A 23528-nucleotide genomic window follows, 5' to 3' on the forward strand; every position below is an offset into this window, starting at 1 on the left:
CTGTTAAACTGTGGTGTGAATTTGTTGGCAGGTGAAAATTAGCTTTATTTTTATTTAATTTATATAACTGTGTACTAACTCACTTTTGTGAAGCCATTGGACTTATGGACAACTAAGAACATTTGCATATAAAAATAAATAAAATTTCAGGAATTATTATATAATCCTTACATTTTTGTGATGAATAGAACAATCTAAGTTGCCTTTTAAGTTAAATATAGACACCTTCTAAGTATGAAGGTTTAATTGGATCAATGTGACCCCATTTAGTATCTTGGGTATAAGTAAACAAGCCAACAGCTTTCATATTTTGTTCTTCATCTGTCTACAGGGGACAAGAAGGAACCACTTCCCAATGATATTAGGAGGATACATCACTACAGAGAAAATGCAGCGACATATACCAGAAATTCTGCCATACCAGCCTGGGTCACTACTACACGCTAAAGGTATACACTACTTCACTGCTACTGTGGGATGAATTTACACTTGAAAAACTGATTTGGCTTTTTAATGTGCAATTCCTTATAAACTTCCAAATGTCAACTATTAAACAAAAGAAACGAAAAAAATCACATCAAATACTATTATGCATATTAAGGGGCTTTTGAGGTCAGTGAGCATATAGAAAAATATCCACATCCTCACTCTTAACATTTCACAGCTAAAAAAGAAAACTAAACTCCCTAAAACGACAACATTAACAATCAATATTATGTTAATCAAAACAACTAAGTTAAAGGAATTACTCTTTATTAGAAGACATACTAAAATCCATGAATCTCCTCCATCAGCTCTGAGGTGGAGGAGATGAAAGTACACACTTCCAAGTGAAAAGAAAGAAAAGAAATTCCATATCATAAATCAGATTTACACTTTCGTTTACCCTTGTATTTTCCTTCATGAATAAGAAGTACATGCTAGTTTGCTAACAGTTGATAATTCCCTTTCACACCATTAGCTAAAAAAAAGGTTGAACAGGCATAGTAGCGCAGTACGGTAGCCCAGATGTTCAATCCAATATTATATATATAAACCCCAACAGTGTTAGCAGGGCCATAGTATGTAAAGCTAGCTTGTTTGCTGTCAATCAAGCCCTCAGGCGCAGCTGTTCTCAATGCAGCCTGTGATTTCGGACCAGGCTGCTGGTTTTCTCCGCTCAGCTCAGCCTGGTGCACGTGACTTCTTCAAAGATACTAAACTTTAAGTATAGCTTTCGCACTTCTCTTCTTTGTGACATGCCATTTGTTGAGGACCCAGTTCATCTCTCTAAAACTCGCCTCAAGTCAGATTTAATTGCTCACAATGTCGAGCTGCCAGCTGCAGCGAGCAAAAAGGAGGTTTATGTAGAGCTGCACCTGAAACACATCGATCAGAAAAACGCAGCAGACTTTTCCAGCGATGACGAGGATCCAGTGCAAGATGTGGAAGTGAGTTAAACGATAGAATATTGGTGAATTTTGGTCTTGAGTATTTTTCTATAAACAAAAGTTGGCAAGGTTAAACAATTTGGTGCAGTTTTGCATTTTCTGGTAGGACACTTGGTTTATAATAAAGAGCAATTAAGCAATTGTGCATACGAATAATTTTAATGATCAGATTTTGTATAAGTGTAACTCCACTTGTGGGGAGGGCGTCTAAGTCACTGCCTCCAAAACAATCCTCCACTTGCAGCACACTTGAGGTTCACGCTAAGCCACCAGCTGTATAGCTGGTATAGATTTACATGAGACGTTTCTGTACTTAGCGCCTGTCATTACAGACACGAGCACACCTGTCACACTCAGTTATTTGTGCCAGCAAGAGGAGCTCCACTAATAATTGAAGTGTGCAAAATGTCCTTGCCATGTGTTTGGAAAAACTTGATGTTCAGTTTGACTATGTTTTCTAAACGATTGTAGTAAAACGATTAGACAATATTTAGACAATGCAAAAAACAAAAAAAATCTCAGAACTGGCTACCCTGCTGAGAATTCAGTATAATACATTCCCGTTTAGTTTTTATGGATTTTTGCAGTGAATGATTAATAATAGTCAACAGACAGCAGGAGCAGGCCTCTCCTTAAGCTTAAATCTACAAAAGCCTTGAGCAGCCCCAGAATTCTTTGTATAGGGCCAAGAGAAAAACTGGTGCAGCACCTCAAATAAACAAATAGAAAATCAGTATATATCACAACAAAATAAATAAATAGAAAAATTTAAATAAAATAAAACAAGCTGTGTCTTTGTGAGAGGCTGTCAATAACAAAGTGCCAAAACAATTTAAGATGAGTTCTTTAAGTTGTCTGTTTATGTAAAGACACAACATGGTTCATCTTAGAGTAATATGTGTTACAAACAAAATCAAACATTTCTTTGAAGATAAAGTATAAGTACTGGAATGATAATTGGACTAAAGCTGCCAATGTTCCTAAGAAAAACAGACCTTCAGGACGACTGGAGAACTACTGCTGGTGACCACTTCAGAGGATTAAAAGAAAGTCTGAATACTGTACTTCACTACACAGAACAGTACCAATATTTCAGAATACTGATCAGATGTGTTGCTTTTTCTGCAGCGTAAAGTCACGATGACTTGCTCTGAAGCTAGGGACAAGTGTAGCACAATTAGCTAACTTTGCTTCTAATACTAAATGTGAATTCAGCTAAAAACTTTAATTTGACACCATTAAACTATTTGTTATAGTTTCAAGGTTCAAGGAATCTTTATTATCCCGTGAGGGTAATTTGTTGTTCAGCCCACAGTAAAAACAATCAGTCACAAATACACAAATAACAATAAATATTTAAAAGGACTATGATTTAAAAAAAAATAAAAATAAAAATAAAACGTGCAACAGGGCAGTGGCTGCAGGGACAAAAGAGTATTTGTCTGTTAGTCCTGCATTTTGGTAGAACTCATCACTACTGCAGGTGGATACAATAAAATATATACCAGTAGATTTAATTGTAGATGATTGACTATAACCTTTTTTTTCCTTTTAATGTATTGTTTTTCTGCAATAATGGTAGCTAAAACTAAACAGATCTGATGTCGCATATCTGAGACTTTTACTTTTTTCTTTCCATAACTTTATTTCCCACACCTGGAAATTGCTGTCGCTTTTGTCCCATAAACAAAGTTAATTATAGTATTCATTTATTTTTTTATGCCTTTCAAGAACAATGGAAATGATGCAGAAGATGCAAAGGTGTCTGACCCAAGTAGTTTGACTGACGGGGATCTCAAAGCTGCATTACTCAACCATGGGGTTAAAGCTGGGCCAGTAGTAGGTAAGATTGACTTTTTTTTTTTTTTCTTTAAAAAAACTTGTTTGTTTAAAAACTAAGATTGTCATCAGTATTGTAGTTGAGTGCTATTGATTATATAAACACATTATGTTGACCTTGATTTTAAGGTCTAGTTACTCCTAACAACAAAAATGTGATGATATGAATTTGTAAATGCCAGCCTCCACCAGGGCCTTGTATGAGAAGAAGCTCTGGAAACTTCTTCATCGTGATGGATATGACGGATTAAATGGAGCAGAGAAAGCTGTTCTGTACTCGGACAGTGAAGAAGAAGAAGAGGAGGGGGAGGGAAATGCAGAAGAGGAGGAGAAAGAAGCTGGTATGACCAGAATTGTTTTCCTAAATTAAGCTATTCATGGTCAGTTTCAGATAACTGGGTTATTTATTTTGGCCTCCACAGGTTCGGAACAGGAGCAGCAAGATACAGTTGAAGAACCAGAGCAGATCCAGAGCAGTGAGGTGAGAAATAACTTTTTGGTATGCTTTTGGTATTTTGGGTTTTTCTAGAATTGTCTACACCTCTGGTCAATATATCCACTTTTTAGCCTCAACCTTATGCCTGTAAATCCTTCCTATAGTGCCATCTAGTGGTCAAAGCCCACAACAATAATGTGGGTTCAGTCCTTTTGAAATCAGCGCTTGCTTGTTGAGCCTGTTTTACTTTTTCCAGGGAGAGTTGCGTTTTCAGCGGGGTGACGTTGCTTACCCACAGTGCTTTTTACTGTCATCAAGGCTGGTAAATACTGCAGGTTTTCATCTTTTGCTGAAGGTTCTGTCAAACTAAAGTTTCTGGTGACTGCAATGTTTTAAATTTCTTTTTGGCCTTTTTTAGCGTGCTTGTTCATCTAAAAACGGGCCACGTAATGCCAAGAAGAATTCAAGGAATGCATTAAAATCATCAGAGCAGACTCGATCTCGCTGCTCACAGATTCCTGCAGGAATTAGCAGAACATCTATAGGTCAACGTTCAGGATTAAGATCAGGGGTAGGCTGGTTTTATTTAACTTGTGGGTTTTAAATTCTCTGCATTCCTTGTTTAGATTGCCTTTAACTTTCAAGCTCCTTTTAAGACTTAGTATGAAAGTTTGCTTCACAATGGCATATTGGTATGGGTATCTCACTGGTGTATAGACTCAAGTGATATTTTTGTTGTTCTTAATGTGTTCATATTAAACCTTGCAGGTCCCAAATGGATCTAAATCAGTTGTGTCCAAAAGTTGCTCACCAGTTTCCCTTCAGGCCTTCAGCATCACTCAAATGGTTGAGGAGGAAAGTTAATACTAGATCTAACACCCACTTTCCACATGTTTAAGATGTATAATTTTTATTTAGCTGTGCACAGTCTCTGCTCACGTTCTCACTGTAAACAACAGATGGCGAGCCAGAGCTCACCCCCTTCTTGCACAGACAAGGAGCTGAACAGGAGCAATATGCCGGAACATCGGTCATGGTCCAGCAGGGTCAGTAGTACTCAGGTCTCAGGCTGTTCAGCCACACTTAAACCAGCACCATAGTGTGGGCTTAAAGTGTTTGTTAGGTTTACTTGAAGTGGTGATACAGATCTCAAAAATCTAGTGAGTCATAATCTTGTTTGTACTTTTCTTAGTTGAACATGCAGATTGCAGATGAGAACAGAATCATGGACCAGTCCCTGTACTACACTCCTAAGGATTCCTCTCAAGGACGGGGAATGAAGGCATATTTACCTTCTTGCTTCTCTTGTTTTTGTTCTAATGTCACTTAATGGGGAGTTTGTTAATGCTGCTGTGCATGCTTCACAAATTCAGAGCTTTCAAAAAGCTATGTGGAAATGCTGTATCCTTATCTTTACGCGGCAAAAATGTACTTTGTGTACAGATTGCAGGCAGATCTGACACTTTTGGCACTTCAATACTATCAATTGAAACTTGTATAACGATGGTTTAGTTACAAAATGCAAGGACTGTTGTGCAAACTAAGGTACAGATCAGCCAAGACGGCAACATTTCAAAATATAATTGTTTCACAATTAATGAATAAGCCATTTCTTTTAAAAATGAAATACTCGGTATATTTTTCTTTGAACCAATAGTACGTCCTTAATATCCAGAAATCAAGGTTAACGTAAGGATGCATTATTTTAAATATTTAAATTCCTTATTTTAAATGAATTGGCTGCTGTAATGTAAGGGTTTGCATTGCAAGCACTTTTGTTTACCAGGTGTATTTATAATAAGAATGTATTAAATTAGGAATCTGAATTAAATATGAATCATTGCTGTAAGAAAAAAGGCTGATTTGATGCTTATCCAGTTCATTTTGTGTTCTTGGTTCTAACTTTTAAAATGGGGGGGATTGTGGAAACTTTATTTTATTTGCTAATTATGCCTTTTATTTTCTTTTTTAAAAATCAGATTAAAGAATCTGTGAGCTTGACGTTGCCCACATCTCTACTAGAGTATTGTTGGAATTTTTAATTACTTTATAAAATCCATTTAGCTGCTTCTGTTTGACAAATCTGTATGAAACCAGGTCCTGTCAAGTGTACATCTGTTCCTATAAAAAGTTTTAGAATACTTTTCAGGAGGAGCTATTATACTTAAGTTTTTTTCTGCTACCTGTAATTTCTAACGTTTAGATTCTAATTTCTAATTGTGTAATTTTTATTTTATGGTACTTTGAGAAACTAAATGCTGCTACTGATGTTGGTTATACAGCATTTCTAAATAAGCTTTCTCACATCTCTTAGCCTACATGATTATTTTGGTAACTAAAAACAACACCACAGAGCACAATGGAACAGGACTTAAGATTTCTTCAACACCAATAACTCTCCAGGTCTTTTGCTGGGCTTCTATCACTGGAACTTGGCTTTTACTTATTTATTTATTCTCTGGTCTACTTTGACAATCTTTTTTTCCCCCCCATATTTCCTAGCTTCCTCCAGAACCTGTGAAAGAGATTTTAAAGGATTTAATCCCAGACACCATAACCACACCCACAGGGATCTAGTAAGTACCATACCAACACTGTCAGACTGAAAACTTCTCACAGTTTATGTTAAATTTGTGAGACTCGTGAAGAGCAAGATATTCAGCGGCTTGATCAATATAACAGAACTATAATCAGTTTTAAAATCTGTAAAAACTCACATTTACTCTGCTGTATTTAAGCGCCACCTCTCGGAGACCCATCAAAGGTGCGGCACGGAGACCCATCCAGTATGCGTACCCAGACACTCCTGTCAGTCCCATGACCCTTGAGAGGCGAGAAGTGGAGCGCCATCTTGTTCCCATCCAGATACAGATTTTGGTCTTCTTTATTGTGGCGTTTATCCTTTACTTCATTTATGTGAATGTTGAAGACAGCAGCTCGGTTTTGGCCTTGCTGAACAGTTTTAACCAGTGTTCAGACAGTAAGGAAGGGGTTTTGCCTCAATCTGAGACACAGGACACACAAGTAGTCTCTGGACAAGATTGAATTAATTTTACTCACCATTTGTCTTTTTATTGGGGTTTGAGAATTGCTTATTTGGTAGCACAGGTCATGACAACATTTTCCTATGAAATTTTCAAGGAAAATGTTTGTTAGCTGTATTTGTCTGCCTGCATGTACACCATCCTCAAAGTCCTGTACTACTTTTTTTCCCCATCTTCTGAACCATTGCTGAAAGATCACAAGGGAGCGATTTGCTCAAAATGAAAACGAGAGCAATTTCCTCACCTGAATGATTTACTTTTATGCCTTCAATTTGTATCACTGTACTAATGTTTTTAATACTTAAAATGTGTTTCAATAAATGATTTGTTGCGTACTTTGTGCCATTAATAGAAAATTTCATGCAAATGAAAATATTTAATAATTGCTAAATCAAGTAGAAGCATTTCCTTTGTAATCCTCTCAAAGTATTAAACATTTATCCTGCAAGAGCTGACACAGAAAACTGAAAATATGAACGAGGAAAGCTGCTATTGGAAGTAATTTTGCACATATAGTAGCTTCCTTTTAGTCCAGCAGGTGGCCCTTGTTGAGCACTGGAGTCCGCACACATTCAGTCAAGCAGTTCCGCTGTCACCGCACACACTTTACCATGACAGACTCCAAGCTCAGAGTATTTAAGTTTGTAAAGGTTTTTATCGGCAGCTTGTTTCTTGCAGTATTAGTATTATTCACTGTAGCATCCATCAGGACTCTTTCACTGGACGTGAATGTCGGACTTAAACTCGCACGCTGGGAAAAAACTAATAACATTTCGCTTGTCATAGACCGACATCAGAGAGAGGAGCTGCTTGCAAATTTTAGAGGTAATTTCATTCATAGCTACTGAGACTTTTTAAAGCTTGGTTGTTACTGTAACTGAATAGAAAGTACGCTGCTAGTTAAAGGAAATGTAGATATCATGTGTCTTCAGTAAGAGACGGTGTGTTTCCTCTCGCGTTCAGAGGCGATCAGGATCCCCACAGTGTCATTCTCCGAGACGGAGAGCAACACCACAGCGCTGCGTGAATTTGACAAGCTCCTCCAGAAAGGTAAAACCTCAAGTTTCCATCGATGGAGATGTATATTTTAAGTGTCTTGTCTATACTCAAAGATGCACGCTTTTAAAGTCGCTAACACGTGGACTGTCATTCGTAGCTAACTGTAAAGTGTTGATATGCTAACCTTGTTTACATCGAGTTAGCTGCAAACCTGGGCTAACATTAGCTGTTTGTTGTAACCTTTTGTCAAAGGTCAGGCTTCATGCCTCCATAACTCATGTGATGCTCTTTTAAGTTAACTGAAATGGTATTCACAATCCACTAATGGACTTTAGTAAACTGTAAACAATGGGGCTGCAACAATCCTAATCCATGCAGTTGGAATCTGTCGAGTACTTTTCCACCATTTTTGGCGACTATCCCGATTTGTTTCAACTTGTAATGTAGAAAAACATCTACAGAAAGTACACAACATTTTCGTTTTATATGTGATATGTGATTCAGACTTCAGATTCAAACTTTAATGTTTTATTGAGAAATTTAAGTACAATACTTCAGTTATTTTGTAATTACAAACTTTCTTTTAATGGTCTGTGTTCGTAGAGGCTCAGAAGTAATTGGAAAATTTATTGATCAGCCATTTCATTGCAATGAGTCCTTATTTCTTAGGATTTCATGAGGAAACAGGTGCATTAATCATTTAATGAGTTCATGATTTCTTGGCAAACTGCAGAATCCTGAAAGACTACAGAGTGCAGCAATGGCCCAACAGCTGTGATGATCACAAAATACGTTTCTTGATGAAGAAAATTCTACTGTGCAAGTGCACAAGGCTTATCTTAGGATGCAAAACACTGGCCTTCATTATGCACCTTTATAGGGCCATCATTGCCCTGCAGGGTGCCAGGGCTGAGAAACAGCACTTCACAACACAAGGTCCGGTTTGCTTTACGGCACCATGGCACATGGAAGCATGTGGATGTCAATACATTGCCTTTTTTTTATGTGCACCATGGCTAAGGGACCGAGCTGGTGAAGAATGAGGAACACATGTGGCTTGATAAAGAATGTTTTTTTTTTTTTATATATATATCAGTAAAATATCAAGGGCCTTAAAAAAGTTCTCAACATAACATGAGTGTTGCCATCTTCACCTCCCTGGGAGAGTTTAAAAAACACATTTTTGTTCACTTTTCATGTGGCTTAAGCAACAATAAAGAAGTGGTGCAACAAAGATAAATAACTTCAGACTTTGTCCCTGTAGTTAAACCTGTAAACCTGTTCTAGTTGGTAAATGCAGCTGTTCTGAGCTCAACTTTGTGTCCTTGTGTTAGAATGTAGAGTAGTTCATTTTTTGAAGTTGTCTCATTTGTTAATCCTCCATCTCATGTAAAAATATATATTTCATCGTGAATACTGAACAGAACCCAATAGCAATATTTATCAGAAAAATTAAATAAATAATAATAAAAAAAAATCAGGTCTAAAATTAACCACACAATCAGCGTTAAAGAATATAATAAAATTTCTTGTTAGACAACTAATTTTATATATAACAAATATATAAAAAATAAAACGATGCTTCAAACTGTATTTGTGGTTTTTATTAAATATAAGCTAAAGTATTATTAGTTGAGGGCACCTAACCCCATTTTTAAACTCTGCTTTTATGTTGGAATAACTTCTAAGTAAATTCTCCACCAGAGGAAATGAAAGATTCCCACATTAAGAGTGTCCTCATTTTTCTTTGTCAGCTTTTCCCACAGTTTTCTCTTCAAACTTGGTTCGTCATGAGCTGGTGGCTAATTACAGCCACCTGTTTTGGGTGCAAGGATCGCAGCCTGACTTGGTGCCTTACATGCTGCTGGCCCATATTGATGTAGTACCTGCCACAGAGTCGGATGGGTGGGATGCCCCACCGTTTTCTGCCAGAGAGATGGATGGTTTCATCTATGGTAGAGGGACCATAGATGACAAGAGCCCTGTAATGGTAGGAGACCAGCTGATATGTTGTATGTTCTTACTATCAGATAGAGTTGAGTTATGTTCTTATAAATGTACATCCAGGCTAAATTGATGCTTCTTTTCTTTTAGGGAATACTTCAAGCGTTGGAGTACTTGCTGATTAAAGGCTACGCTCCACGCAGGGGGTTTTACATTGGTCTCGGTCATGATGAAGAAGTACGTTGAGCAAAGATAATATTGAGATTTTAAAATCTCAGGTTTAAATGTGTTTGCTTTTCAATGCTTTGTTTTAAAGGTCAGGGGTTACAACGGGGCTACGAACATTGTGCGGTTGCTGAAGCAGCGTGGTGCCAAGCTGTCATTTGTCCTGGACGAGGGCCTGGCTGTGCTTGATGGAGTCATCAGTGGCCTTGAAGGACCTGCTGCTCTGTGAGAAACTGTCATATTCTGGTTTAACAGCTCATCATGATACTAAGTCTGCAGACTTTGTTTAAAAAGAAAACACAGAGAGAAGCGTATCATGACATTGCATTTCTTTTTTTTTTTTAAATTTTGCAAGAAGCTACAGGTTATTGATGCACATTCGTAGTTTTAATTGTGCGTACCTGCTTTTCAGAATTGGTGTAAGTGAAAAAGGCTCAGCCAATGTGAAGCTTAGTGTGACTATGGCGCCTGGTCACTCCTCAATGCCTCCCAGGGAGTCCAGCATTGGGATCTTGGCTGCAGCAGTTAAAAGGTGAGAGGTACATTTCTTCAACCCTCATTTTTCCTGTGATTACTTCTGTTTAGTAACTGTGATCATAATATTGTGACACAATTGATGTATTTATACATTTTGATAAAAAAGACTGCCGTTTCCTCAGACTGGAGGAGAACCCCATGCCGAGGTTGTTTGGTTATGGGCCTGAACGGGACACCTTTGAGCATCTGGCCCACAAGGTAGGGAGAGACGAGTACAGGATCACTAGTTGTGTTTTAGACCTCTCTGTGTTCTTACAATTGCTTTATTCTTTGTCCTCAGTTTAGTCTCCCTCTGAAGTTTGTAATGTCAAATTTATGGCTGTTCTCCCCACTTCTAAGCAGGTAATCACATCTTGAGATTCACTCAGTATGCTTCCTTCATATTGTTTCTTCTATCAGGGCTCCAGACTAACTTTTGCATTGGTTGCACTGGTGCACCTAACTTTTTAATTTGGGTACACCAGCAAAAAATTGAGGTATACCCAATTTTTCATATTTAAATATATTTTTAAGGATTGCCTTTTGATCCTTTTGATAATTGTTCATGGTTATTTGATCAGTCTTGATGAAATTTGTGAAAGACAGCTACTCTTTCATAATATTACTGTATGCAACATCTATGCGTGTTTAGAGCCAGTTAGAGGAGAAGACCCACCCTTCAGTTTTTTTTAATTATTTTTTTTTTTTTTATAACAGTGTCGTTCAGGGGAATGAACACAGAATACATGACATACATTCGGGGAGATAAAAGTCCTACTCCTATACCTGTGAACTGTTAGACGCACCAGTGTGACCAAGAAAAATAATTAGTCACACTTAACAAGTCTTTGATTGCACTTTTGGCCGTAATGGTCACACTCCAGAGCCCTGACTATAGTAAACCCATCGTGTGTTTATGTTGCAGGGTGCTTGAGAGAAAACCAGACACTAATGCTTTTGTGAGGACAACCACAGCAGTCACTATGTTTAATGCAGGTGTTAAGGTACAGTTATTACTTTGAAGCAGCAAGTAATTAAGATAACAAGTTTTTTTCCCCTATATGAGAACATTTTCTGCCCTCTTTAAGGTAAATATCATTCCTTCCCTCGCTGAAGCTTATGTGAATCTTCGAATCCACTCAGCACATTCATTAAAAGAGGTACAGTCAGAAGTTTGATTATTCTTTTCTGGAATAACTGAGGTCTCACTGTGAACACTAAGTTTTATAAAAATGATGTCTCGCTCAGGTCCTGGAGCTCATCGAGGCCACAGTAGCGGACCAGCGAGTTAAGATAGAGCTTATTGATGGATTTGATCCTCTGCCTGTCAGCTCTTCTGATGAGAGGTCCTTTGGCTTTCAGATAATTAAGAAAACTGTGCTGGACATGTTTCCACCAGTTACAGTTGCTCCAGGTACAATCCAGATGTAGATTCAGTGGTGTGAATTAAATTTATTTAGGTCAAAACCTTTTCTCAGACATGTTCTATGTTTAAATGTGCAGGTATCTGTATCGGGAACACGGACAGTCGACACTTCAAAGATCTGACCAATGACATTTATCGCTTTGCTCCTGTCTGGTTTAAACCAGGTGATGCTCAGAGGTAAGAACGTAGGATTTTAGGAGAAATAGTTTAGGAAAAAATTACTGCAGTGACCAGAAACTGGTTTTCCAAAGTGTCGACTTCTCGTGACTAGAAGGCAGCTTGTTGCAGCTAGTCATATGTTAATGTCAAAAACTGGTGGTGTGAAAATGGGACCTCTTTTTATATCCCAGCTAGTACCAGCAAGAACAGCAGGAGGGAATCAAGTTGAGGAGAGATTCTTTAATTTTCTTCTTTTTTCTTTTTTTTTTTTTTTTTAGATTCCACGGCATCAATGAAAGGATTTCTATAAAGAACTACGAGGAACTTGTTGTCTTTTACTTTAATCTTATTCAAAACTGTGACATTCAGAAGCTCCCTGAGCCGCACAGCTCTGTCCACGAGCTCTTGTAAAGTGATGAGATTTACATTTGCTTTGATCTGGTGGCTTTTAAATAGAATTGAATTGAATCAACTTGAATTTATTTGAAATGGATTTAAAAACTTGTTAACTGGATTAATTTAAACTCTTGCAGATGAGACCATGGATTAATTTAGTCCTGTATCAGTATATTTCAAAAGCAGTACATTTGACTACAGACTACAGAAAAGTACTATTTCTGTGTGGTTTTTGTTGGAAATTGGTGATTAATTTCCATGATTATGTACATACATTAATGACTAATCGTGGAGGACCATTAGAGAGGTTAAGGTGTGGAGATTAAGGATTTGTGGTACACTACTGTGTCATGATTTGACCAAATTTAAAAATGGAGCATTTGATATGGAAATTATTTTCTGATTATACTGTAAATACTTTGCAGAGATGGTGCTATGCACATTTAAGATGATACAAAAATATGCTGCTGTCTGTGGAGATGATTAAAAATGTGAATGTTTCTTATTGCTGAACATATTTATATTTTGAAATAAGCAATTTATGACTGGCACATTAAAACCTATTCAGGGTTTTACATGGGAATTAGCATACTATTTAAAAAAAAATAAATTGCACTTGCTAACTTTAAACTTTGCCTAAAATTTATGAAGATCCACTGAAATGACATTTTCAGTAATAAAATGTGCCTGTATTAAAGACAAAAATGGAAAAAGTTGCTATTTTGTCCTTATTAAATGGCAGCTGAGTTGGCTTTTCTGATGTTGATCAATGTGAAAAATCCTTTGATTCTCAATGTGTCAGCAAAATGTCAATAAAAAGTCTTCTGTCATTATTTCCAGTAAAATTTCTGTTGCCCATCACCACAATGTTATTTAATTATTTTGTAGCTGCCATCAAAGATCACAGGCTAATGCTGAAAATGGGAATTAAATGGTAATATTTACATTTCATCAAAACCATAATTTCAACAACCACACCACAGACTGAGTCTCCAAGTACATTTTTTTTTATTGCAACAACTAATATCAGATGTTAAAAGCAGTTTAATCTTTATAAAGAAACTCTGGGTCTGCCTTCATTGTCAGCAGCCTCAGGGGATGTATTCACTGACCGAACTGATAAGCTTATGTGAGACACAAGTATGATGTTTGAATTAAAATGTTTTTTTTAAAGAAAAGTTTTTTTTATTGAGCAAGTAAAACTTAATATCAGTACTATGACAGATCCAGAGCAGGAAATAAAACAAATGGAGCACATCCAGAAATAATGATCAAACAAAACTGTCCTGACTATGATACAGTCATGTTTGTAATCTTCAGAAGCTGGTTTTAAAAAAGGAAATAAATCTGCATGAATGCCTTACAGTAACGTTTTTAGGTCTACTAATTCTGCAGAAGGTGAGAAAGATAAGAAAGTTGATTAAGTAGAAAACAGAAGATTTCGATGTTAGTCAACAAAAGGGCAAAATATGTACCATCATTCCAAGTTCTTGCTATGTAAAAACTAACAATTTGCAAGCACTGAACAGTTCTTTACATGGATAATATCAGTGAGGGAATAGCAACTTCAGCCTTTAGAATTTATCATATAAGAACATCTTGCATTATAAGAGCCTCAGACAAGGTGTTTTGTTGCTTATTAAAACAACTCTGAGCCACACAAACACTGGAGATGATTTATCACACATCTATAACAATCAAAGCCAAATGAAAATATAACCTCTGTAATGATTTTAAACAATTTATTTAATGTTCATAAAACAAAAAAAAGAGATTGTGACTTGCTGACAGTAGTGAGAGTGTCTAGGGCCAGTCACAACATTTGCAGCTGTCTCGAAAGACTAAATTGCCAGCACAGGACTGGATCCAGGTGATCCCGTTGGCACAGCTGTAAAAAGAACCTGGTGCATCTGGTTTGGCATACACTCCACCAGCTTTTGTTGCACAGAAGTTTTCATCAGAGATTTTGGTTGAAGTAGTGGCTGCTGGTGTGGGATGAAGTTTGGCGACCAGCTTGGTGGTTTCTGTAGGAGGGAGGGGAGGTAGATCTGGAAATATAAATGGATATAAAATTTGATTATTTTTGCCATTAGACATTAAAGTTTACTTAAAACTATTTAAATAAAGTCAAATGATTAAAAGCTTTATTCTTATATATATATTTGTGTGTGTATATTATATATAGATTTTTTATTTCATTTTTCATTTATTTTAGTACAGCCACCCACATATACTTTTCTAACCTGATGCCAAAAGAGAGCGGAGATAGCTGATGAGGGTATAGTTTCCTTGACCACAGAACTGTCCGTTAAAGTCATCGAGGTCCACAGCCCAGATGAAGGCGCCTCCAAATCGGTTGTCCTTAAGATAACGGGCCTGCATGAAAAACAATAAAACCACTTCAATAACACTGTCCTTACGTGTGCTTAACTTAAACACACTTCTTTGTTTCTGGTAGAATTATTAAAAAGTGCCTTAACAGAAAAACTGAACTACCTTGGTGTAAAAGCTTTCTTTGTTGTCATATCCAACCCACACGTTTTGTTTGGTGGCAAACGGGACTTTCTGATCCTCGATCAGCTGAACAGTGGCTCCTTGAAGAAAAGTGCAAATCTAAAAACAAGATTTTATTATGCGTTAAACCACTTCAAGTACTGCATGATGACTTGATTATTAAATAACTTTGAATGAAATGAATAAAGTGACACCTTCACCTCATAATAGGACAAGAAGCCAGCCTCCCTTGTAAAAGTACCAGCAGCAGCTGAACCGCTGACAGGGGCTCCAACTTCTCTGGACTGAGTTGAAAGTTGAAATGTTCGTCCATATGTGGCAAAGCCCATATTTAACTTTTCTATAGGCGTTCCCTTATCTCTCCAATACCTCATAGCAAAATCCTGCATTGTAAATAAGACATTTTACAATTTTTCATTGTAAAACGTTTGTCAACTTAGTCCAACTGAAAATATTTGCTTTTAGATTTATATCCTTTTAATGCATCAAATTAAAATACATGTGCTGAGAAAGGCCATGAGCGCAAAAATGGAATAAGTAAATATATGCTAAAGCTACAAACACCTGAACTCACAGTGTTTAAGTACACATTGTCCCCGATGTCATGGGATCCTTTGTATAAAGGGCTGTTATGGCCAGTGACTCCCTCCCAGGAGCCATGAAAGTCATACGTCATCACATTGATAAAATCCACATACCTGAAAAAATGCATGCAAGATCAAGTTCAATAAAACAACCAATCAAAGATGAATGGATCATTTAGGAAATAAAATGAATGTACTTTGCCAACTCTGCAATTTCATAGCCAGCATCAATGGTTCCTTTCCCAGCAGACACAGCAGCCGAGATCATTAACCTTTGCCGCCCAGTTTCCGTTCCTTCTGCCTCATAGGCCTCGAGGAGCTCCTAAAACCACAGAATCAAAGAAGGATTATCACTTCAAATCTCACGTTAAGCATCAGACCATTCATTCTAGATGTGACCTTGCATAACGCAGAGAATCTCTGCTTGTCCTCCAGAGGGCTTCCTCTTGCTGCCGGGTATTCCCAGTCCAAGTCTAGTCCATCAAAGCCATGTTTTCTCAGAAATTTGATAGAAGACTGGATAAATGTTTTTCTGTTGCCTTGTGTTGATGCCACTGCAGTGAATCTGAGAAGCAGGTTAAGAAAGAAAAACGCTATCATAAAAAAAACTTATAACAGTATCCATGACTGAATATCATTTATTGATTGTTTAATGGTAAATATCCTACTTTTGGGTTCCAAAGTTCCAACCGCCAACAGCCAGCAGTGTTTTTAGATTGGGATTTCTGTGAAAATAAACAGATTCAGTTGGAAGCAAGGGTTATTTTGCTTTATGGTAACAATTATCAGTGATAATGCCAGAAAGAAAATGACAAACCTCTGTTTGAGTCCATTGAAGGATTTATAGAGTTCTTCATCATTCCATTCCACAGTGACTAACTCATTTGCCTCATTAATACCAGAAAAGGCATAGATCAGGTGGGTGCAGAGGTTCGGGTCAATATTTGAAGGCATAAACTTCCCATTGCCTGGTCTGTATTGGGACCAGTTGGTGAAATAACAAGCCAGTCTGGATGATGATGCTAAATGTGAAAGAAAAATTTGGTTTAGTTTGTTATTTTATAGCTACTGTATAAATTTCCAGGATTAAAGACTACAATATGATTTATGAACTCACCCAAACTGCTCAGGCACAGGCAGAAGACTGTAAAGTTACAGATTTAGACTTTGAAAACTGTTTTTTGGCACAAATAGTTCCGAAAAAGAAAAATGTTTTGTGTTGCAACTTACCTGCTGTTAGAATTAGCTTCCTCATGACAGTTGTGCTGCTCATTCCTGCAAAGTAAAAATTAAAGCCATGAGTAACCTTTTTTAATTGGTGGAAAAATACACAAACCACGATAATCATTAACACAAAACAAACTGAACGTCCAAAGTTAAAGATGTTCCACTGTTGCATCATTCACATAAATCAAATAATGATAGTAAAAGACCTTTGACCTTACCAAGAAATCCTTAAAACTTGACATATTCTGTTTTTCAATGTAAATGTTGTAGATATGCAGGAGCCACAACCTTGTGTTATCCATTATAAAAGCTTAATACACTCAGCATATGATAAGAACCATTCTTAAGGAGTTCAGTCAGATGACACGTGAGTTGAGTAAAAGCTTTATTAAGAAAAACTTGTTTTAATCCCATCACTCCTAGTACGTGTTTTTAAATCTGTGAAATACTGGAGTGACTACTGAACAATATTTTTCTCTTTTGCCCAGAGCCTTCAGGTGCAGGCTGCAGTGGCAGAGGGGCTCAAAAACAGGCAGTATGCAGTGTTCAGGCAGCAGCAGCAGCTACTGGCAGCAAGCAGGGGGCAGAGTAACGGAGGGAGTGTGCAGCTTAAATAGACCAGAAACATTGGATGGGTACGCTTGACATGTAGAATGAAACGCTTGAGGCAGATCACATGAGACACGGCACAGTAGCTCTTGTTGTCTCCCTGAACTAGCTTGCCAGTGTTGCTTCATTTACTGTACCCTTTTAACATTTAATGTGGCAGAAACAGCTGCAAATATACAACTTTTTTTACATGCTACGTCGTGTAATTAAGACATTATTTTATTGGTAGAATTTAATTAAGAATCCAGAAATTATTAAACAATTAAAACCATCCTGGCTATGATACAGACATGTTCATGATCTCCAGGAGCTTAATTTAATAAAAGATGTAAAATTTTGCAATAATGCCCCACGGACTTGACTTGAAGTCTTGTAATTCTGCAGAGGAATGCTATGAAATGTTAATAAGTTAAATAAGCTGGAAGACAACTGGTCTTCCAACTGGAGTCTTTCATGCCAGGCACAACATTTGAAGCTTTCTTGAAAAACTAAAATCAGAAGTTGTTGTTGGAGATTTTAATATTTGCTTCTGTCCCCTGCTGACGCTTGCTGCTTTGCTCTCCTCCTCTGCTTGCATTTTTCTGCCAATATTCCTATTTTTCTAATCAAGAAACTTATGAGCAATGGCTCCTGGATATTTATTAATCACCGGGACCGTATTCTGTGGTAGATTTGGTTGGATACTACTATTTTTTAAGACTTTTACAATCTTGTCAGTGTCACGTCAGCGTGGACTACAAATAGCAGAAGCCTTATCTACAGTTACTCAGGAGCTAAAGCTAACTAGCTGCAAGATGCCTCCCTTCTCTACAGATGACTATGTAGCGTTTAGCGTCATTAAACATTAAAGATGTTTAATAAAATTATTAATTCTGATAATTTCATAAAATTATGATGTTGATTACCTTGGGAGCACCACCACACAGATAGCTTTATCCTAATCTAATGGCTGTGTGGACACCATTAGAGTACTAAATTAATTAATTTGATAAATTAATTAGTTCAAGCTAGTCAAATCAATCAGTTATCAATCAGTCAATCTCAGGATGCTAATAACGTGAATTCTTAAGTCGAAGGGACCCATGACATGGTTCAAAGGAGGAGTTCACAATAACTTGACCAGTTTAGGATAAATATGAAATATTTATTACTAGTCTAATCATGCATAAATGAAAAGGAAATATTTACAAAGGACTTCGCATGGGAAAATGAATCAAACTGGTTCTGAAGCTTTGGTCAGCCTGCATTAACCAGTTATCCAAAGTAAAGATCAAAATTTAGGATCAATATTAAAAGTCCAAAAGATAAAAACCCAACTAAAGAAGAGAGAAGTATTAGCTGGAAAAAGGCATGAACTCCGGAATCAATCAGTCAAAAAGGACAAAAACCATCAATCATGCATCTTGAATGCAGGCACAAACTTAGGATCTGAAGTGATGTTTTCACACCACTACAAACCTAATTCTCCGGCAGCATCTCTCTCTCTCTCTCTTGCGTTCAGACAAAGTGTCCTAACTCTGGAAAAGAGCCATGTCTGAAGAGGGGATGGGTTGAAGAGAACTTGGAGAGAGGAGAGGAACTCAAAGAGAAGACAACTTGAAGTCAACTTAAAGAAGACAGACTAAAATCTTTGTTCTGAGTTCAAAAAGTGTTAGTTTGATGACCCGCCCCAGGAAAGGATGTGGGACTATTATCTTGACCAATGAACAGTCTTGTGGGCTGGTTTTGGGTCAGATAGCAGATACAGAGGGCTGGTCTGATCATTTTGTAAATCAAACATTTTGTGAATATATCTATGCATGTGCATGGTATCAAGATAAAACACATATGTATATATGTATCTATTTAAATGAACATTTTAAAATAGTAAAGTATTATCTTTTGCTCTTCACCCAAAGTCTTTGCCTTCTCTGTGCTGGAACACAGAGAAACATTAAATCACTTTATTACCCTCTGGAACGTTAAGATAAACGTTTCTTGGCGTGTCCAGGTGTCCTCTTTCCAGATAAGACTGCCTGGAAAAGGGGGTTTTCTTTATCAGTGAAAGAAAAACACAAGTTTAGAAAGAAACTGTTTCAAAATGGACATCTTGGATGAGGAGTTGCATCTGGGATCCTTTGGTTGTTAATTAAAAACAAATTTGTGTTGCAGAAGATTAAAGTTCAGAAATTTCCCAGATCTCGTAAATAACTTAATGAAGTCTTCCCCAGTCCATGTTGGAGAGAGTCGACCTTTGTTGACCTGTGGAGTTGGAAACCAAGTCATAAATTTGAGTCAGACCCCTACTTTGGGAGTGAGAGACTGTTTGTCTGTAAGGAGAAAAATCCTCAAAGATGTTTAATTCAGTCACGATTAAACAAAAGTTCCAATCTTTATTTTGAAGATGCTGGAATCCGCTACAACTATCACAAACTTTTACAGAGGATCAGCATGCTGGAAACAAAGATTCAACAGCTCGAGGTGAATGTGGAAGTGAATGGATTGTATGGAAATGAAACAACCTTGCCTTTAATAAAAAGCAGCGGACAAGATTGTGCTAACACACAGCTAATTCGCACAAACTTAGCTGGAAAGAAAAAAGGAGGACAATGTACAAGGTAAATGGACTTGTACTTATATAGCGCTTTCCCAGTCAGATTGACCACTCAAAGTGCCTCACAATACTTATCACATTCACCCATTCACACACACATTCACACCCCGATAGGCACATTGGGAGGCAACGTGGGGTTAAGTGTCTTGCCCAAGGACATTTCAGCATGTAGTCAGTGGAAGCCTGGAATCAATTCGCCTACCTTCCGGTCAAAAGACGACTGCTCTTCCTCCTGAGCTACAGCTGCCCCAGTAGGTAATAACTCTTTCACTGATCGTCCTCCCTGGAATGCTCTTGGTGCAAAGCCAAAGAGTAAATCATCTCATAGGGAAATGGGAGGACGAGTAACAGGCAGAGCCCAGTTTGCTGAGATTAGCGACGCGACCAGCTGGCCTGCTCTGCCATCCAGACCAAGCACATCCTCAACCCCTCTCATTAGCAAGACACAGTCATGGCCAGTTATCAGAAGGAAAACTAACAAATCCTCTCCACAACAACCGGACATGCAACTACAGAACAGGTTTGCTCCACTGCTGCAGGATTCTGGATCTACATCTGATGATCGGAATGAAATCTCCCTACACACCGAGGTTAGACCAAAAAACTAATCAGAAAGTAAAAGGTGACAAGAAAAGCAAACGACTGGGCCTCAGACTCTGATTGTTGGTGACTTCGGTGTGAAAGACGTGAGAACTAGTATTTTTGTTCTCCTATATCTCATAAGTTCCTTGTTTTGTCTGTGTGTCATTCAAATGTAATTTGTAATAGGAGTGGAACTCTGTATAAACCCTTGGTGGGTTTCGTTCCCCTCCTTGTACTATATCTTAAGTGATATGTGCAGAACAAAATAAACTAAACTAAACTAAACTAAATGTGTGTGGAAAACATACAAAAGTACTGTACTCTGATGATCGGAATGAAATCTCCCTAGTACTGTGCTTTCCTAAGGATATGGTATCAGATGTGAGAGGCAAAATTACGCAAATGGTGGTGGTGCACCCAACTGTGGAAAACCTCATCCTGCATGTGGGGTCGAATGATGTTGTGGAACAACAATCTGAGGTGCTGAAGCAGGATTTTACTGAACTGCTGGATACGATCAGCTGTCTGGATGCCCGGATATTCATCATTGATCCTCTCCCTCATATCAGAGGAGGAGTGGAGAGATTCAGTAGGCTGTTTAGTCTGAATGCACAGCTGTTGGCTGTATGTACCACACATCCAGTACATTTCATAGACAACTTCAACTTCTTCTGGAACCACAGGCACTTTTTTAAGATGGATGGATTCTGCCTGAACAGATCAGGAGTGAAGCTGTTCGCCTCCAACCTGTTTATTTCCTGAAAAGACACTCTGTTCCCTCGGACAAGGACAACAGACAAGAGAGACCAAAACAATGTGATAAGACAGAGCCTAGAGGAAGCCTTAGGAAAAAACCATCTCAGCCCCTCCCGAAGAAAGACCCAATGCTCTCAGCGAGGACCCACCCCCTTCATCTCATCATACGCCATCCAAGTTGAAAGCTTATTATAATATAATTTATCTCAATTTCTATAGACCACCAGGGCACTGTGCAGAATTTTATGATGGGTTTAGTGAACTGCTGGCTGCAATCTGTTTAGACTTTGACTGTGTAATTATTGTTGGTGATTTTAACATCCATGTAGACAACCCTCAGGACAAAGTGACTAAAAATCTGGGTAACAGTCTGGAGAACTTTGGGCTGATGAGGCATATAACAGAGCTCACACACATTAAAGGACACACTCTAGACTTAGTGATTTGTAAAGGTTTGGATGTTTCCATGGTTACAGTGTATGATGTGGGCCTGTCTGATCATTACTGTGTTTTCTTTGAGTATACAGTTCCTGTTCACACAAATGTCTCAACAAAGATGATCACAAAACGGTGTATAACTGAAAACACGAGTGGGATGTTTACCAGATCTTCTCTTTAACACCTGCCCTATCAGGGGGTTTAGCCAATGAACTTGTTGCTAGTTTTAATGCTAAAATGTTAAATATTATGGATGCTATTGCTCCTATTAAGGTGAAGGTTGTCTCTTGAAAGAAAAAGTCTCCATGGAGGAAATTCCACACTGGTGAAGCATGGAAAAAGATACTGTCGGAAAGCCGAGCGTAGATGGAGAAAAACACATCTACAGGTTCATTATGAAACGTATAAAGAGAAACTTCACTCTTACAATTTACAACTAAGGAATGCAAGAGAGTCCGATTTCTCTGACATTATTAGCAAAAACCATTGTAACCTCTGGGTTATTTTTGTTAAATAAGGGCATAATGTATTTGTTTAAAAAATAAGTTCATGATATCTCCTGTTGAAGTATTGTATAACTGTGAGTTATCAATTCATCCATCCATTTTCTGCTTCTTATCCAGAGTCGGGTCGCGGGGGCAGCTGCCTAAGCAGGGAAACCAAGACTTCCCTCTCCCCGGCCACATTCATCAGCTCATCCGAAGGGATCCCGAGGCGTTCCTAGGCCAGCCGAGAGATGTAGTCCGTCCAGCGTGTCCTAGGTCTTCCACGGGGCCTCTTTCCGGTGGGATGTGCCCAGTACACCTCACCAGGGAGGCGTCCAGGAGACATCCTAACCAGATGCCCAAGCCACCTCATCTGGATCCTCTCGATGTGGAGGAGCAGCGGCTCTACTCTGAGCCCCTCCCAGATCACCAAGCTTCTCACCCTTTCTCTAAGGGAGAGCCCGGCCACCCTGCGGAGAAAACTCATTTCGGCCGCTTGTATTCGCAATCTCGTTCTTTTGGTCACTACCCACAGCTCATGACCATAGGTAAGGGTAGGACATAGACCGACCGGTAAATCGAGAGCTTTGCCTTTTGGCTCAGCTCCCTCTTCACCACGACAGACTGATGCAGAGTTCGCATCATTGCAGAGGCCGCACCGATCCGCCTGTTGATCTCCCGCTCCATCCTTCCCTCACTCGTGAACAAGATCCCGAGATATGTGAACTCCCCCACTTGTGGCAGGACCCTATTGCAGACCCGGAGTGAGCACTCCACCCTTTTCCGGCTGAGGACCATGGTCTCGGACTTGGAGGTGCTGATTCTCATCCCAGCTGCTTCACACTCGGCTGTGAATCGCTCCAGTGAGAGCTGAAGATCACGGCCCGATGAAGCCAACAGAACCACATTATCCGCAAAGAGCAGAGACCCAATCCTGAGGCCACCGAACCGGATCCCCTCAACACCTCGGCTACACCTAGAAATTCTGTCCATAAAGGTTATGAACAGAATCGGTGACAGAGGGCAGCCTTGGCGCAGTCCAACCTGCACTGGAAACAGTTCTGCCGGCAATGTGGACCAAGCTCTGACACCGGTCATACAGGGACCGGACAGCTCGTACAAGCGAGTCCGGCACTCCATACTCCCAGAGTACCCCCGGCAGGAGTCCCCGGGGAACACGGTCGAATGTCTTCTCCAAGTCCACAAAACACATGTAGATTGGTTGGGCAAACTCCCATGCCTCCTCAAAGACCCCGAAGAGGGTGTAGAGCTGGTTCACTGTTCCACGACCGGGACGAAAACCACACTGCTCTTGCTCAATCTGAG

At 38.6% G+C, this 23528-nt stretch overlaps 3 protein-coding genes across 4 annotated transcripts; 2 read left to right on the forward strand and 1 right to left on the reverse strand.

Annotated features, from left to right (window-relative positions):
* The first annotated feature begins 1042 nt into the window (after window positions 1-1042).
* On the forward strand, window positions 1043-7134 carry lemd1 (LEM domain containing 1). Its single transcript, XM_042004957.1, has 11 exons — window positions 1043-1430; window positions 3162-3273; window positions 3452-3610; window positions 3692-3750; window positions 3962-4027; window positions 4124-4276; window positions 4474-4560; window positions 4665-4751; window positions 4898-4987; window positions 6208-6281; window positions 6444-7134. The coding sequence occupies exons 1-11, from the start codon at window positions 1239-1241 to the stop codon at window positions 6748-6750; spliced, it is 1386 nt and encodes a 461-aa protein (XP_041860891.1). The 5' UTR covers window positions 1043-1238; the 3' UTR covers window positions 6751-7134.
* Window positions 7135-7306: 172 nt separating this feature from the next.
* On the forward strand, window positions 7307-13247 carry pm20d1.2 (peptidase M20 domain containing 1, tandem duplicate 2). Its single transcript, XM_042004954.1, has 13 exons — window positions 7307-7574; window positions 7713-7799; window positions 9503-9738; window positions 9843-9929; window positions 10009-10142; window positions 10330-10449; window positions 10577-10652; window positions 10735-10796; window positions 11359-11437; window positions 11522-11593; window positions 11682-11847; window positions 11937-12036; window positions 12297-13247. The coding sequence occupies exons 1-13, from the start codon at window positions 7361-7363 to the stop codon at window positions 12427-12429; spliced, it is 1566 nt and encodes a 521-aa protein (XP_041860888.1). The 5' UTR covers window positions 7307-7360; the 3' UTR covers window positions 12430-13247.
* Window positions 13248-14057: 810 nt separating this feature from the next.
* On the reverse strand, window positions 14058-16817 carry LOC121652267 (acidic mammalian chitinase-like). Of its 2 annotated transcripts, none has more exons than XM_042004956.1 (11): window positions 16743-16817; window positions 16630-16656; window positions 16330-16534; window positions 16181-16237; window positions 15912-16077; window positions 15710-15834; window positions 15518-15626; window positions 15129-15311; window positions 14911-15027; window positions 14658-14790; window positions 14058-14462 (listed from the first exon to the last, which is right to left on the reverse strand). In XM_042004956.1, exons 1-11 carry the CDS (start codon window positions 16783-16785, stop codon window positions 14218-14220), a joined length of 1410 nt encoding a protein of 469 aa, XP_041860890.1. In that variant the 5' UTR covers window positions 16786-16817; the 3' UTR covers window positions 14058-14217. The 2 variants fall into 2 exon arrangements, with proteins under 2 accessions (XP_041860890.1, XP_041860889.1); XM_042004955.1 differs by having other exon boundaries at window positions 15503-15626.
* Window positions 16818-23528: the final 6711 nt, after the last annotated feature.

Source organism: Melanotaenia boesemani, chromosome 13, assembly GCF_017639745.1.
Source record: "Melanotaenia boesemani isolate fMelBoe1 chromosome 13, fMelBoe1.pri, whole genome shotgun sequence".
NCBI classification, from domain to species: Eukaryota; Metazoa; Chordata; class Actinopteri; order Atheriniformes; family Melanotaeniidae; genus Melanotaenia; species Melanotaenia boesemani.

Bases quoted from the DNA above. Each gene is read 5' to 3' on its own strand.
- LOC121652267 (XM_042004955.1), bottom strand. From the start codon at position 16,785: ATGAGCAGCACAACTGTCATGAGGAAGCTAATTCTAACAGCAG. The intron at 16,078-16,180 runs GTAGGATATTTA...CCTGCTTCTCAG, and splicing joins TGGAACTTTGGAACCCAAAA to ATTCACTGCAGTGGCATCAA. The intron at 15,028-15,128 runs GTGAAGGTGTCA...TCTTGTTTTTAG, and splicing joins GCTTCTTGTCCTATTATGAG to ATTTGCACTTTTCTTCAAGG.
- lemd1 (XM_042004957.1), top strand. From the start codon at position 1,239: ATGCCATTTGTTGAGGACCCAGTTCATCTCTCTAAAACTCGCCTCAAG. The intron at 3,274-3,451 runs GTAAGATTGACT...TGTAAATGCCAG, and splicing joins TAAAGCTGGGCCAGTAGTAG to CCTCCACCAGGGCCTTGTAT. The intron at 4,561-4,664 runs GAAAGTTAATAC...TGTAAACAACAG, and splicing joins TCACTCAAATGGTTGAGGAG to ATGGCGAGCCAGAGCTCACC.
- pm20d1.2 (XM_042004954.1), top strand. From the start codon at position 7,361: ATGACAGACTCCAAGCTCAGAGTATTTAAGTTTGTAAAGGTTTTTATC. The intron at 10,797-11,358 runs GTAATCACATCT...TTTATGTTGCAG, and splicing joins TTCTCCCCACTTCTAAGCAG to GGTGCTTGAGAGAAAACCAG. The intron at 11,594-11,681 runs GTACAGTCAGAA...TGTCTCGCTCAG, and splicing joins CAGCACATTCATTAAAAGAG to GTCCTGGAGCTCATCGAGGC.